The sequence below is a fragment of the Saprolegnia parasitica genome (assembly GCF_000151545.1).
Source record: "Saprolegnia parasitica CBS 223.65 unplaced genomic scaffold supercont2.36, whole genome shotgun sequence".
Classification (NCBI taxonomy): Eukaryota; Oomycota; class Saprolegniomycetes; order Saprolegniales; family Saprolegniaceae; genus Saprolegnia; species Saprolegnia parasitica.
Window position 1 is genome coordinate 99,251 of NW_012156430.1, and position 13,288 is coordinate 112,538.

The following is a 13,288-nucleotide window of genomic DNA, read 5'->3' on the forward strand; positions in this document are numbered from 1 at the left end:
GCCCAAGAACGCCACCATGTTGGCATTGCCACGGGCTTTTTTTGGCGGCGGCCGGAGGAGCCCGGGCGCGGCCGCGGGAATCAGGGGCGGCGACTTGACGGCGGGCGACTCGACGACGGGCGACTCGACGGTGGTCGTCGGCGTGCTCTCGTCGCTCTCGGCGTCGTCGAGCGCCTTGGCAATGTCCTCCTCCATGGCCGCGTCCTTGGTCGCCGACTCGCGAATGTACGACGAGACCAAGTCGACGTTCCGAAGCGAGCTAAAGATGCTGTGGTTCTCGTCATCCTCGTCATTGTCGTCGAACGTCTGCGTCGTGAGGCGCGTCGGCGTCGGCGGTGTCGCAACGAGGATCGATTTCTTGGGCACCGCCGAGAGGTCGGGCGCCGCAAGCTTCTTCTCCATCGACAGCGGTGCTTGTTGTTTCTGGTGCTTGTTGGAGAGCTCCCACCACTTCTTCGACGCCTTGTCCTTCTTCGCCGGACTGTTGAGCGTCGCATCCTTCGTACACATCTTCTCGAGCGCGACGGCGACCGGGTTGGGCTTCTTGCTTTCGTGTTTTTTTGCAAAGTCAAAAAGCGAAACGCGACACCCGTCCGCCTGGGACGGCTCATCAAGCGCGAGCTTCTTCTGCATGCTGCTGCCGTCAAACGAGAGCGACGGCGTCATGGACGGCTCGGGCGTCGAGTTGGCGAGGGTTTGCCCAAGGCTGCTACCGACGGTCGCGCCCACGGCCCGGCGCGTGTTGCGTGGAAAGTTGAGGAGCGCGGTCGACTTGCCAGTCAGCCGAAGCGACGTGTCGCCGTTGCGCGCTGGCGAGTTGCCGTGGCGTACGTAGCCCGGGTCGTGCCCCGCGACCGAGAGGCCTCGGCTCCGATTCGACGTCAAGTTTTTGGGCCCGGCAAGCTGCGACAACCGGTCGTGCAACACTGGCCGAGCGTCGTCGACGGTCGTCGTGCTGCGGTGCTGGACGGGGTTCCTGCTGTTCATGACCTCGTCAAGCCACGTTTCGGTGGGGCGAGGGGCGTACTCTTCGTCACCCGTTGGGCTACTGTCACTCGTGGCCGAGTTGGTGCGCTCGAGCACGTGCGTCGTGTAAATCATGCACTTGGAGACTGGCGTGTCAATGTCAATGAGCAGCTCGTCCGTGCTCTCGCTAGGAACGTCGTCGACAGGCAGGCTCATGCTGCGACCCCGCGTATAGCTTCCTATGCCTCGGAGGCCGCTGCTTTCGCTGCGCCCGCGCGACATGGCCAGCGGGCGGGCGCCGGTCTCGGTGCGTCGCCGCATATGGACCGAGGATCGCTCTAAGGCAGCCGCGCCGCATGAGCTTCCGGGCGCCATCATCGTCATGGAGGTACCCGACTCGCTTCCGGTCCACTCGGGCGGACTGCCGCCGGGCAGCTTGACCGGTTGGAAGAACGTCGTGGTCATGACCCGTCTTCCGCGCGGATGGGACTAAAAAGAAAAACTAAGTAGGTGCCCTTACTCTGCCGGGCCATAAACACTTGCAGTGGAATTTAATTACCTTGGTGTTTGTATGTCAACTTTTAAAGATACGATTCCGACGTCCTGATTCGCTCGCTGTATCCGGACGACACAGTCGTTCTGGATCTTTTAAAATAATTCATTACAAATTGCAAGAGAAAGGTATGCATTGTTTTCACCTCCAGCAGCCGCAACCGGAGGATCAGGAAGCGCTAATAATAATAAAATAAAACGCACACGACCGTTCGAGCCGATGGCGACACCTCTAGCAGGCCGACGCAGCAGCGGACCGACGTGGCGGCCGGACGGAGTGACGGCCAGAGATCGCGGATGGGCGCTGGCAAATGGCGTCATACGTGGAAGTCTGTCGTCGTCAGGAACAAGCGAATTTAAAGTGCCCTCTTGCGACATGCCATCGGTCAGGTACACGTCCTCCAAGTGGACGCCGCCATGCGATCTCACACATCGATTGAAGGCAATCACTCTTATGTCACATGAAGGTCATCACCTTATTGACGATGCGTGGCCAGTCTACTTGGCGACAGGGTAGACGCAGCGAAAGGAGTAGGTAGTGGGGCAACGATGGCCTCGGCTTCAATCCGTGTTACCAACTGCAATTACAAGCGCGAACAAATTTCAGCGCAACGACCACCGTTTGGCGCGATCCTACACCGATTACACCCACGCCGTCCTTGAAGCATTGCGGGACGGGCGATGCGCGATGTCACAGTCGTTATCGCGCCCGATGACACAAGAGACACGGCTGTACGTCGTCGTCGTGCACTCATTCTCAGTTGGCCGCTATCTGGACATGCCGGTAGCGCCCATGATGGTGTAGCCGACGACGCTGCTTACAGGTACCCAAAAACAATGGTTGGAGCTGATAGGAGATGCGCCGACGTTCTGGTCAAGTCGGACAGACGTACATAGCTCGACAGCTTTGGTCCTAATAGCTTCTCCGTGCATAGGCGCGCTGCGGCTGGCGGCTACCATTGAAGCTTCTGCAGCCACGATAGGAGGTGCGACTGATGCACCGATGGCTGTGGTCGTAGTACAAAGAGAGGCTAGCACTTGCTGGAGCGTGTACTATCGAGGTTGAGCACGACGCGGCTGGCACATGCTGTGTGCCAAATGATCGGCTTCCGCTGCACCGATCAGCTCACTGCACCTATGAAGGCGGTCGGGCGAGCCATGGCATGGTCTCGGCAAGGCGATGCACCAGCGACGCGTGCGGGCCGCGAGGACTCGGGCGTCTCAACGCTAAAGGTTGCGATCTTTTGGGCGGTCCGGATACCGGAATATTAATTTAATATTGCCTATTTTTACTCTCCACGCTTTTCCGGACAGCTCAGCATTTGAACAAGCCGCAGGAAGAGGGCCGATGGACCAGTTGCAGCCGATATTCCCCGCGATCCCCGCGCCCGTGCTTGAGCAAGTGGTAGGCGCATGCGGTAGGAGGACTCATGACAACAGATCATTAGCTCCGCATCTACGACCATAACCTCGAGGCGGCGACCGACTACCTCCTCGAGAACAACTGGGAAGAGCTCCAGATGCACAACAACACGCGTGGCGCCGACCCGCATGCGAACGGCCACGATGGAGCTGGCCATGGGCATGTCGAAGATGACCTCGACGACGATGAAGGCGACGAAGGCGAAGGCGACGACAACGACAACGACGACGACGAAGACGATGAGGATGAAGACGACGAGGACGACGACCACATGTACTACGAGTCGGGCGACGACGGCGAGGCCGGCTTTCGCCATCGCCAGATCCCGCCATTGGCGAAGCGCGTCAAGATCACAACGTCGGCCGATGGGTCCAGCACCGAGCGCTTCTGGGTCGCGTGCGACTCGGACACTGTCGAAAAGTCCATGATTGGTAGGATGGTGATATCGCGAAGCGGCAAGCCCAAACTATTTCTTGATGTAGAGCTGCTTAACATTTTCATTGAGCAAGGTTGCCCATCAACGCATCGTGCTCCTCAACCAAAACACCCGCGTCATCGACAAGGTATCCCTCGTCAGCTCCTTGAAGGTTCTTGACCAGCGTTGCAGGCCAACGCCGAATTGCAGCTGCATGCACCACAGCCCACCGAAGCGACCACCGCGTCGTTGAAGCGCAAGCTGCCCGCAACCGAGCCCGAGACGGGCCGTGGCTATTTTGTACGCCTCCTTATTACCGCAGGGCCACGTTCGTGAGACGTGTACTTCTTTCCGATTGCCGACTTGGACATGGTGTGGCGCTCCGTCTTGCACGCGCACGTCTTTAACAAGCGCTTTGGCGACGTGATCGAGTTCCACACCGCGTCGCCAGGCCCGTACGCTGTGTCCCTTGATCGCTCTACGTAGAGAACGCCAATAACCTCTGGTATAGGATGGGCACCAAGGCCTTTGACGAGCTCTTCCATATCCACACGCACCAGCCGCGCTCGACTGTGACGGCGTTTGGCGCGTCCCAGCCGCAGCTCAAGTGCTGCTTGGTGCTGCCGTGCGCGACGACCGACGACGAGATCAACCGCGTCGGGAAAAACGTGTTTAGCCTCCTCAACCTCACAGGCAGCCTCTACTTTCGGTCGTCGTCCAAGACGCTTGGGGACGATGGTGGCAAACTCACGGAAGATGTCTTTCGACGCTACACGACCCACCGCTTGGTGCGCCACGAAGAGGTAGCCGCGTCCATCCTCGTCGCCAAGATGTAAAGCGTTTGGATCTAGGCGCCAACCGAGACGGGCCTGCACACTGCTGCGAACGGCATCCTCGGGTACCAGCCGCCGAAAAAGATTGTGTTCACCCTCGAGCGCCTCGATGCCAACAAGCGTGCCAGGATGCTGAGCGACGACGAGTAGTAGAAGAGACATGCTGCTGGCGTAATCTATTTAACAGACCCTCCTCCTTGCATGCCCGAGATCGAGTCGCTGTAAACGTTGTGCGACGCGACAAGACAGTATCAAGTCGACGGGTAGACCGGTCCTCGGTCCTAGATACTTGATTGCGTAGAATATAAATAATGCAGCGGCGACGACCCACGGGCGGATCGTAACGAGTTAGATCGCCGTCTCGTGCGGGCTGCGCGAGAGGTCGAGCAAGGACGGGAGTTGCCCTTGCGCTTCCGCAGGCTTGTCGAGCGGGAGCTGCAGCGCCGGCCACTCGAATGGCGCTGTACTAAAGTGCAGCACGTCGTCCGGCGACTGCCCGTCTGTGTGGAGCTCGAGAAAGCTCTGGGGTTCCTGCGGGGTCGGGCGCTGCTCGTGGAGCGAGAGGAGGCTCCAGCACGTGTCCACGTTGGCGTTCGGGGACTGGTTGAGGACGGTCTTGACGAGGCGAATGAGCGTCTCGACGTCGTGCTTGAGCGAGAGAAGGAGCGCGTTGTCGACGATCGTCGACGTGGATGACATGGGTTCGGACGACGACGAGGACGCGCCCGAGTCGGTCGTTCGCTGCTTCTCGCGTCGCTTCCGGTCGCTCTTAAGCTGATGGGCGTTCTGGCGCATGCGGTGCATGGAGCAGAGCGAGTGGAGCGTCCCGTTGATCTTGCGCGTCCGGGGGTTCAAGCACTTGCCGAACTTGTACGTGCAGAGCGAGGTCTTATCTTCCTCTTCCTGCGCATGGTCGTCTTGGGCGCCGGTCTTCCATGCTCCTCCCCCCTTCCGTGGGGTCGTCCAAGCGCTCTTCTTCGCCATGCTAGTCTTGTCTTCTTGCTCGGGAAATCGCGACTGCGATCGTCCAAGATCCAAGTGCAAACTCGAGCGCGCGTTGCATGTCATTGGTTCGTTGGATTTGTTTTTGGCCAATCATCGTGGGCGATTTTGGCACCCAACCCACCACAACACGAAAGTCGATACGACCAAGATGCTGCGGCTGCTGCAGAAGGCCGCGGCCCTCGTCGCCCTGGCGCCGGCCGCGATCGCCCTCACGTGCGACGATGCAACCGTCAACTGGGTCTGGAGCGGGGCCATGACAAGCTCGTCGCTCCGTCTTCGCGTCTCCACGAGCATGACACATCCCGGCTGCGATCCCGACGCAGTCCAGCTCCACGTAACGCAGGTAGAGGTGGCCAGTACTATGGCGTAGGAACTCTACTGCATGCGGTAGGCGGCCGGTGCATCAAGCGTGTACCAAGGCGCCAAGCAGGCCATGGGCCCATCGACGTGGCTCCTCGACTTCCACGCCACCGTATACCGTCTTGGCTTGGTCAAGCGTACTACCGTCATGTGGGTAGGACCTGGTGCCGGGCCCGATGCAGTACGAAGTGCGGTATGGCGCCGGCACGTACGTTCTCTCGCGTCCTCCTCGATCGAACTCGACCTCGCCGTGTCCAGGGTGCTCAAGGCGCAGACAGGCGCGATCTCGCTACCGCCGGCGCCAGGGACACCCACGTCGTTTGAGATTGCCTTTTCGTCTTGCGCCGACCAAGACTCGAACCCCAAGGTAACCACGCTCGCTACCTACACGTGGCACGGCGACACGGCGCTAGGTCTTTGAGACCATTGCCAAGCACAACCCGCTCTTCTTCCTCCACATGGGCGACCTCCACTACGACAACATCGAAGTCAACGACGTCCACGTGTTTCGCAATGCGTACGATCCATGTTTGCCTCGCCTGCCGGCAAGGTACGCGTCCATGTCTTGAAAGGAAGAGGCCTTAGGCTCTGTCGAGGCGATGCTCAATATGGATCTGCCCATGGCTTACATGTGGGACGACCACGACTTTGGTCCGGACAACAGCGACGGCACCGCGCCAGGTCGAGAAGCGTCGCTCCAAGCCTACCGAGAATACGTGCCGCACTACCCGCTGCAAGACAAGTACGCCGAAGCATCTCGATTTCAAAACGAACGGTTGTCACAGGCCCGGCGTCACCGCACCGAATGAGCGGCCGGTGCAGCAAGCCTTTACCATTGGGCGTGTCCGGTTTCTCGTCACCGACCTGCGGTCGCAGCGCACGCCCAACACGGACCCCGATGTACCCACCAAGACGGTCTTGGGCGCAGCACAAAAGCTTTGGTTCAAGCAAGAATTGGTGCGTCTCCTGACGACGCAGAAGGGCGACATCTCTGCACTGTGTAGCTCGCTGCTTCGTCGCCCGAGAGCGCAGTGGGCCTCATCGTCTGGGTGAATACGATGCCGTGGATCGACGACGAGCGCAAGTGGGGGTTCGTGGCCCATTGTGGACAATATTGTCCTACGACAGGGTGTCCCTAGGCACTTCAAGCACGAGCAAGCCGAGCTCGTGGCCTTTCTCAGCGAGCACGAGCTCAACACGCGCGTCCCGATCGTGATTGCGAGCGGCGATGCGCACATGCTGGCGGTGGATGATGGCAGCCACAGTCCCGGGCACCTGCCCACGTTCCATGCCGCTGCGCTGGGCCGTCCGGGCTCGATCAAGGGCGGGCCGTACAGCCACGGCGCGATCCCAGGCTCGGGTATCTATCTAGCTTTGCCTGAATTGCATGGACGCGACTGTGGTCCGTAGGACACTTTGGCTTGATGCACTTTGACGACGATGGCAGCCGTATTTGCGTGCGCTACAGCGGTCGCAACCTGCACGACGACGAGCTCTTGGCGTACGATACGTGCCATCCCGTGGCCGGAACTGCGTATTACCCGCCGCCGATCGTGGTGCGCCAGCTCACGCGTGGCTTCCGGAAGCTCTGCTCGCGCGCCATGACCAAGTGGCTCCGTGCGTCGCCGTTGGAGCTGGTGGCGCTTGCGAGCCTTGTCCTTGGCCTCGTTGCTCTGCTGCTCGTGCGCAAAAAGCAGTTTCGCCAAGCCAAGCGGGACTAGAAAGCAGCGAACGAAGAATCTCTTTACAAGGGAGTAATATGCAATGGCTGGAACTGGTATTGATTGCTAGCATGGAGGGCACGAAGCACGCAATGGCCCGTCGACAGCCTAGTGGTGAGTCGACGTGGCCTCGTCGCGCCAATCACAAGCTTCGTTCTCAACGCATGACCACCAACTCACAAGTTTGGCTCGTTGAATCAACCAGCAACACTTGATACAGAAGGGCCGACCAGAAACAACGAGACGCCGGCCGCCATAACCAACGGATCAGCGCGAGGGGACCCAGAGATCACTCACTCCTCACGGTGCTAGCTCCCGTGCCGAGGCGTGAAGGCCACTCTACGACGCTCATCGGGAATCAAAGGAAGTAATGCGATAAGAATAGGAAAAGCTACGCCTGTGGAAGCAGGAACGACGCGATGCCGAGGGTGTCGAGGAGCGCTTCAAAGCCGATGGCGAACTCGACGTACTGCAACACGTTCGCTGCGTCAAAGCTGTAGCAGATGACCGCGTCGTTGGCCAGGTGCGCGTGCCGCTCCGTCTTGGCCGACCGACTACATGTATATATCCGACCTCGGCAACTGGAGTGCGCCACGTACTGTGCCGGTGGCAACGACAGTCGCATCGCTTGGGAGACCACGAGCCGCTTCGCGTGCGTTAACCGGTTGCACGCAATGATGCTAAACGTAAAGGCCACGTCGCCTTCGCTGCACGCGATGCCCAGCGGCGCACTCGCGTTGCCTCGGTTCTCGACGAGCTTGCCGTACGATAGGAAGACGCGGAGGGCACTCGAGGCCGCATTGAGGAAGACGCCTTCTTTCTGATGGGGCAGTAGATGCGTGTGGCCTCCTACCCATGCCAATACATTCCAACTTCAAACCTTGACGTTGGCCAAGCCGTACCGATGCGCAGGCCGGCTTCGTAGCTCCAGTCGAGCGGACGAAACGACGTCGGGTTGAAGAGGTAGAGAAGGTACGTGTTGCTCGCGAGTACGTTCATGCACAAGTGGTTCGGCTGCAAGTTGTGCCTACGCGAGACAAAGAGGAAGCGATAAGCTGCGTGGAAGAGGATCCTCGATGCAGGTACCGAATGCTGTTGTCGTCAATGTCGATGGTCATGCCCGCGAGCTCATGGAAGCGCACCGTTTTGTGCCCTACCAGCTAAGCGATGCGTCGCGGTGCGGAGTGCATTGTCGTACCGGTGGCGAGTTCGTTGCAGTCGAGCATGATCGGCACCGAGAGCGGCCGGTATACGACCGAGTCGAGGGAGACCCAGAGCTGCATCATGAGGGGCACGCCCTGGAACGCAGGGTCGTCGAGGGCGTGGTTGCCGCGCAAAAGCACGTTGGCATCCAGGAGCACGGGGGCCGGAAACACCTTTACACAGCACAACCACACACGATGACTATGGTGCATCTGGACGTGCGACAAAGAAGAAGACCTGGAAGAGCTCGCTCTCAAAGAGGAGGGATCCGCGCAGCGCAGCGACCGACGCCATGAGGTTCATGTGTTCGTTGAGCAAGTCGCGCGCTTCGTCGAGCGAGACGAGGCCGATGAGCGCGGAGATCTCTTGGATCGAGCGGTTGATGCGGAGCGAGAGGTCAAACATGCCTAGAGCACGCTGAGTGCTTGCGTCATAGAGGCAAGGCGTACGCTCGCAACGGTTGTACACGGACGCGCGCTCGCGCGAGCACATGAGGCTGCGTCCGTGGTCGATGCGGAAGAAGGTCGTGTCGCCGGCCGCGTTCATCAGGTACACCCGCGCCGAGACGTTGGTCGCGGGTTTGCGCGAGAAGAAGGTGCGCAGCGCAAAGATGCGCCGGTACGACGCCGCCATGTAGCGCACGTGGCCATAGAGCGCAACCACGCGCTCCTTCCACTCGACTTCGCAGAAGCGCTCGATCTCTTTGTTGAGCTGCGTCACGACCAAGAGCTCGGGCACCGAGAGGAAGGGCAGCACGTAGCCCAGCGTGTTCTCGCGGTAGCTACTGCTGGCGTCCAGCGTCACGGGCTCGCTTCCAGGCGGCGGCGCCACAGCGGCGTCCTCGAAGCGCTGGAGCGACGCCACGACTGGCTCGGCGGCAATGTCCATCGTGCTTCCGGTTTCTTTGTACCTATTTTTGCCACGATCCGCACCCGGAGTGCCAACCCGGAGATGCTATTCCCACACATGAGTACACGCCGTTGGACGCTTGGTCGGTTCACGGCCACGATGCAACCCGAGGTTGCTGCGTCAACATGGCATTCTCACACGCGTACTGTAGCGGGCGTCCACGACCACCGACCGCGACAAGCGAAGCGGACGAGCCTGCGCCGTCGCGACAGTCCACCTCCTCTCAAACTCATATCTGCTCGTGCTATGAGACCATCGAGCAACGCCCTAGTCGTGTCTTCGCACGCCCGGCGCGCGTCTGGGCGTGCAATAAAGACACGCCATCGTCTCGCAGACAAGCCATGTCGTGGCTACTCTTTGCATCCACTCTGGTTTCCGCGCATGGCGATCTTCGCAAATGTACTTTCTAAGCGAATTCCGCCTGGCTTGTTCCAATGTGGTCCAGACGCATTTGACTTGCTCGACGTGGCAGCAGGACGCACGAGGTGGAAGATACCAATGCTGTCTTCGCTTTATGGTCCTAAATAGTCGCTACTACAACACACATGGCCGGCCGCTGCTATGGCTACCTCCTACCCGGCCCTTCTCGTCTCCTACCCTACATGTAGTATATACCATGGCATCATCGTCTATGCCCGGTTGAACGTCTGGATGAGCTTGCGCTTCTTCATGTGCACTTCCGGTGAGTACATGATGCCGTCGTACGTCGGCGGGTGCGCCAACGGCTTGGGCTCGCGCGAAAATATCGACTGGAGCGAGGGCAGGCCTGTCCGAGGCGCTTGCGGCGGCAGCGGTGGCAGCGAGACCGTCGTTGGTTGTTGTTGCTTGGCGTGCGTCAGGAAGATGCACGGCGCAACGTACCCGAGGCAGCTCCGGAGGTCTTCGCACACCGGGTGCGTGCACACCTCGGCGTTGGGCACAACCGTCGGCTGCGCGGGTTGACTCCACGGCATGATGTATTGCGTGTGGATGCAGGCAAACTGGCGATCGCCGAGGAAGCACACGATTTGGCAGCCCTCCTGGTACTGGTCGAGCACATACTGCGGCAGCTGCGGCAACGGGTAGTTGAGTGGGTACTGGATCGCGGGCCACCACGACATTTGCGGCGTCCGCACCCAGCAGAGCTGCGGGCCGTCGGCGGGCGGCGCCGGCAGCACCATCTGTGTCTGCGCCTTGCGTTGGAGGTGCAACTTGACCGCTTCACATCGCGGGACAAGGCACGGCGACTCGAAGCCACAGCGCTCCGCGTGGCTAATGAGGATGCGGTACGTCTTGATGCAGTCGGTGCAGTTGGGCTCCGCGTACGGGTGCACGGTCGTGTGATGTAGCACGCGACGCATTTCTGCGCAGCCGCCCGTCGGACACAAATGGCCTTCGTCGGCCGCCGCGCACGACGACGCGTGGCGCACGAGCTGGTCGACGACCTTGCTGTCGAGAAGGCTCGACGATGTGTTGGTCTGCGGCGGCATGCGCGAGAGGTTGTAGTGCAGGCGGAGGTTGCTCAGGCTCAGCGACGACGTGCCGTTCGCGTTGGCCTGCGAAAAGACGGGCGCGTGCGGCTTGGAGGTTTCTTGCTGCCACTCGACTTGCTGCATCATCGCGTACTCTTCGTCGGCGAGGCCACTCTCCATGTCTTCGTCCTCCTTGTTGCCGCGGATCGCGGTCTTGACCTTATCGACCGCGCGGCGCAGCGTGTCCATCATGCTAAAGTCGGGCGCCTGGCGCGTCCGGTTCGCATTGCAGGCCGTGCAGTGGCCGTTCTTCTGCACATAGTACCAGTTAGAGCTACAGCCTGGCGTCGCGCAGCGCGGTGTGCCCGACCCGTACATGTACATCTGCTGCTTCTCGAGGTACGCCCGTCGGGCGGCCGCGCGCTCGCCGAGAATGCGAAGCGCGCGGAGGATCTGGAGCACGAGGAAGGCGCGGCGCCAGGCGCGGCGCGGGTCAAAGGGCGGTCGCGCGACGGCGGGCTGGCGCCAGCCACGGAACGTGATGGGGAACGTCATCTCAAAAACCTGTTGTGGGCCGACCAAGCCCAGCGACCGATTCAATCTTCGCGGCGCCAGCTGGGCGCAACTTCAAGATATTGGCCCTGGCTACAAAGTGATTTGATTTAAGTATGCGTCGACAACGCTTGACACCTTCAAGCTTTGAATATGGGCTGAGGTTTCTTGAACCGGTGGCAAATATCGAAATCGACTGCGTTTTATTCCCGTTTCTTACAAATAGCAAGTGTACAATAAAACGTACGAATAAAAAGCATCGCCAAAGAAAGGCCGGCGGATAAGATTCCGATGAGAAAATAAGCCGACGCAAGGATACAACGGCGTGAATTTGCTCCGCGACCATCTGGGCGGAACGGCGCCGCTTGTGATCAACCACCTCGCAACGGAACCTTGAAGGCCACCCAGTCGGCCGCCCCTTGCAGCTCGTTTTGATATACCCCTCTGGACCGCGCTACTTGGAGGCCGCAATTGCGCTCTGCAAGCTAGAGTACCGTGTACATGCAGGTGTAAATGCATTCCATGAGGTGGTGGAAGAAGCCCTACACACCGACGACAAGAGACGCAACGACGTCGCACGCCAGAATCGGGCGACGTAAATTGAACACCTTGGACTCTGCTCTTCGATTCGCCGCCATCAAGAGAAAAGTAGATGCAATCGGCATCTCAATCCGTTCGTTGTGGAAGGCTATGGCGTCGAGCCTCGTTGAAGACGGCATGCGTTCGCGCTCGTTCGGCCGTGGTCCACACCCTGTCGATCCATTGCAGCGATTGTTGAAGTGTACCGAGCGCATCCATAACACGCTTGGTACAGTTATAACGCGCGATCTTCGTTTTGATGGGCGTCTTGTATGGACGTGTCCCAGCCTTGGCCAAAAATGCGTGGTCGAGAGCCGAGGGCCGGCGCATGTACACTGTACACGGAGGCGACGTTCTGAAGCTACTTGTAGCACGTTCGCGGCAACTGAACGCCCGCGACAAGGCCGCGTCGGCGCACCCATCTTCTTGGCATCAAATTATTTATTACATGATTGTGGAAGGGCTCGAAATGGCTTTCCTCGTGCAATCATGCAGAGCCCTTGGCATGTCGCAGTCGTCGCACATTCAGCGCTCTCTTTCGCGGTCTGTCTCGCAACCTACTAGCATAGCATAATCGAATGGTCCCCTGGAGTCGACTTGCGGTATTAAATTGTGGCGCTGGGGATTGGGCGCCGCGTTCTGCTTGCTCGATCGCACGTCAGTCGAGATGATAGGTCGCGTCGAGGCAATTCAGCGCGCAAGCATCCTCTTCTCTGCACTCGTTGGGTATTCTTCAGGTTCCTTCACTTGGCTTTGGACGGAACGCTTGTATCAGCTATCACGACGATGGCGGCGGCTGTTGCTTTCGTGTTATCCTAACGTCTTGAGTGGGTCGACTACAATTTTTAACGCTATTCCTAGCACGCCATTGCCAGCTTGGCCATTGCAGGCGCAGGCAATCCAAGCGCACTCTGATATCGAGTCGGTTTTCTTCCTCGTACGTACGCCAACCCTTCGCACCACCCAAGGAAGCATCTTGACGACTGATGTCATCCATTGCAAAAACCCACCCTTTCCTCACGCGACCTAGAACCAAACACGACAATACTCATACTACAGTTCTTGCTCGACAAGCGGCTTGAAGCGAGACAACATTGTTTCCACCGCGTTGTCGTCTGGACCATCTTGACCTATCCAATCCGACGTCGATCGCAGGGCTATTATACCCCTGCGATCGGCCCTGTAGCCGCGCAACTCGATAAAGTCCAAGACTTTACCCTACGAACAATTGCACGCAACTATTACGATACCCGACGTGTCTGAATATCGCACTCTTTTGCCTCCCGTTATCTCCAGTTTGATGGAATATGTGCAATGCA

At 59.4% G+C, this 13,288-nt stretch overlaps 6 protein-coding genes across 6 annotated transcripts in view; 2 read left to right on the forward strand and 4 right to left on the reverse strand.

Moving 5' to 3' along the window:
* The window catches only part of SPRG_22218 (hypothetical protein), a gene marked incomplete at both ends in the record, with an annotated part of 1,828 nt that extends 397 nt beyond the window's left edge, over positions 1 to 1,431 (reverse strand). The window contains one exon of the mRNA XM_012347541.1: positions 33 to 1,431. Coding sequence (XP_012202931.1) covers positions 33 to 1,431 — 1,399 coding nt within the window. The remainder of the gene's footprint in view (positions 1 to 32) is intronic.
* Positions 1,432 to 2,866: 1,435 nt separating this feature from the next.
* On the forward strand, positions 2,867 to 4,339 carry SPRG_08209 (hypothetical protein; the record flags this gene model as incomplete). The annotated part of the gene is made up of 7 exons (XM_012347453.1): positions 2,867 to 2,923; positions 2,967 to 3,380; positions 3,424 to 3,504; positions 3,549 to 3,645; positions 3,694 to 3,811; positions 3,868 to 4,159; positions 4,208 to 4,339. 7 exons carry the CDS (start codon positions 2,867 to 2,869, stop codon positions 4,337 to 4,339), a joined length of 1,191 nt encoding a protein of 396 aa, XP_012202843.1.
* A 198-nt stretch (positions 4,340 to 4,537) lies between these two features.
* On the reverse strand, positions 4,538 to 5,173 carry SPRG_08210 (hypothetical protein; the record flags this gene model as incomplete). The annotated part of the gene is made up of 1 exon (XM_012347454.1): positions 4,538 to 5,173. The coding sequence occupies one exon, from the start codon at positions 5,171 to 5,173 to the stop codon at positions 4,538 to 4,540; it is 636 nt and encodes a 211-aa protein (XP_012202844.1).
* A 169-nt stretch (positions 5,174 to 5,342) lies between these two features.
* SPRG_08211 (hypothetical protein) lies at positions 5,343 to 7,275 on the forward strand (the record flags this gene model as incomplete). The annotated part of the gene is made up of 10 exons (XM_012347455.1): positions 5,343 to 5,537; positions 5,586 to 5,666; positions 5,713 to 5,762; positions 5,813 to 5,921; positions 5,968 to 6,082; positions 6,140 to 6,296; positions 6,340 to 6,511; positions 6,559 to 6,644; positions 6,694 to 6,914; positions 6,965 to 7,275. The coding sequence occupies 10 exons, from the start codon at positions 5,343 to 5,345 to the stop codon at positions 7,273 to 7,275; spliced, it is 1,497 nt and encodes a 498-aa protein (XP_012202845.1).
* A 372-nt stretch (positions 7,276 to 7,647) lies between these two features.
* SPRG_08212 (hypothetical protein) lies at positions 7,648 to 9,366 on the reverse strand (the record flags this gene model as incomplete). The annotated part of the gene is made up of 7 exons (XM_012347456.1): positions 7,648 to 7,829; positions 7,875 to 8,124; positions 8,178 to 8,302; positions 8,362 to 8,428; positions 8,474 to 8,651; positions 8,716 to 8,885; positions 8,928 to 9,366. 7 exons carry the CDS (start codon positions 9,364 to 9,366, stop codon positions 7,667 to 7,669), a joined length of 1,392 nt encoding a protein of 463 aa, XP_012202846.1. The 3' UTR covers positions 7,648 to 7,666.
* Positions 9,367 to 9,866: 500 nt separating this feature from the next.
* Positions 9,867 to 11,393, reverse strand: SPRG_08213 (hypothetical protein; the record flags this gene model as incomplete). The annotated part of the gene is made up of 1 exon (XM_012347457.1): positions 9,867 to 11,393. The coding sequence occupies one exon, from the start codon at positions 11,391 to 11,393 to the stop codon at positions 10,017 to 10,019; it is 1,377 nt and encodes a 458-aa protein (XP_012202847.1). The 3' UTR covers positions 9,867 to 10,016.
* Positions 11,394 to 13,288: the final 1,895 nt, after the last annotated feature.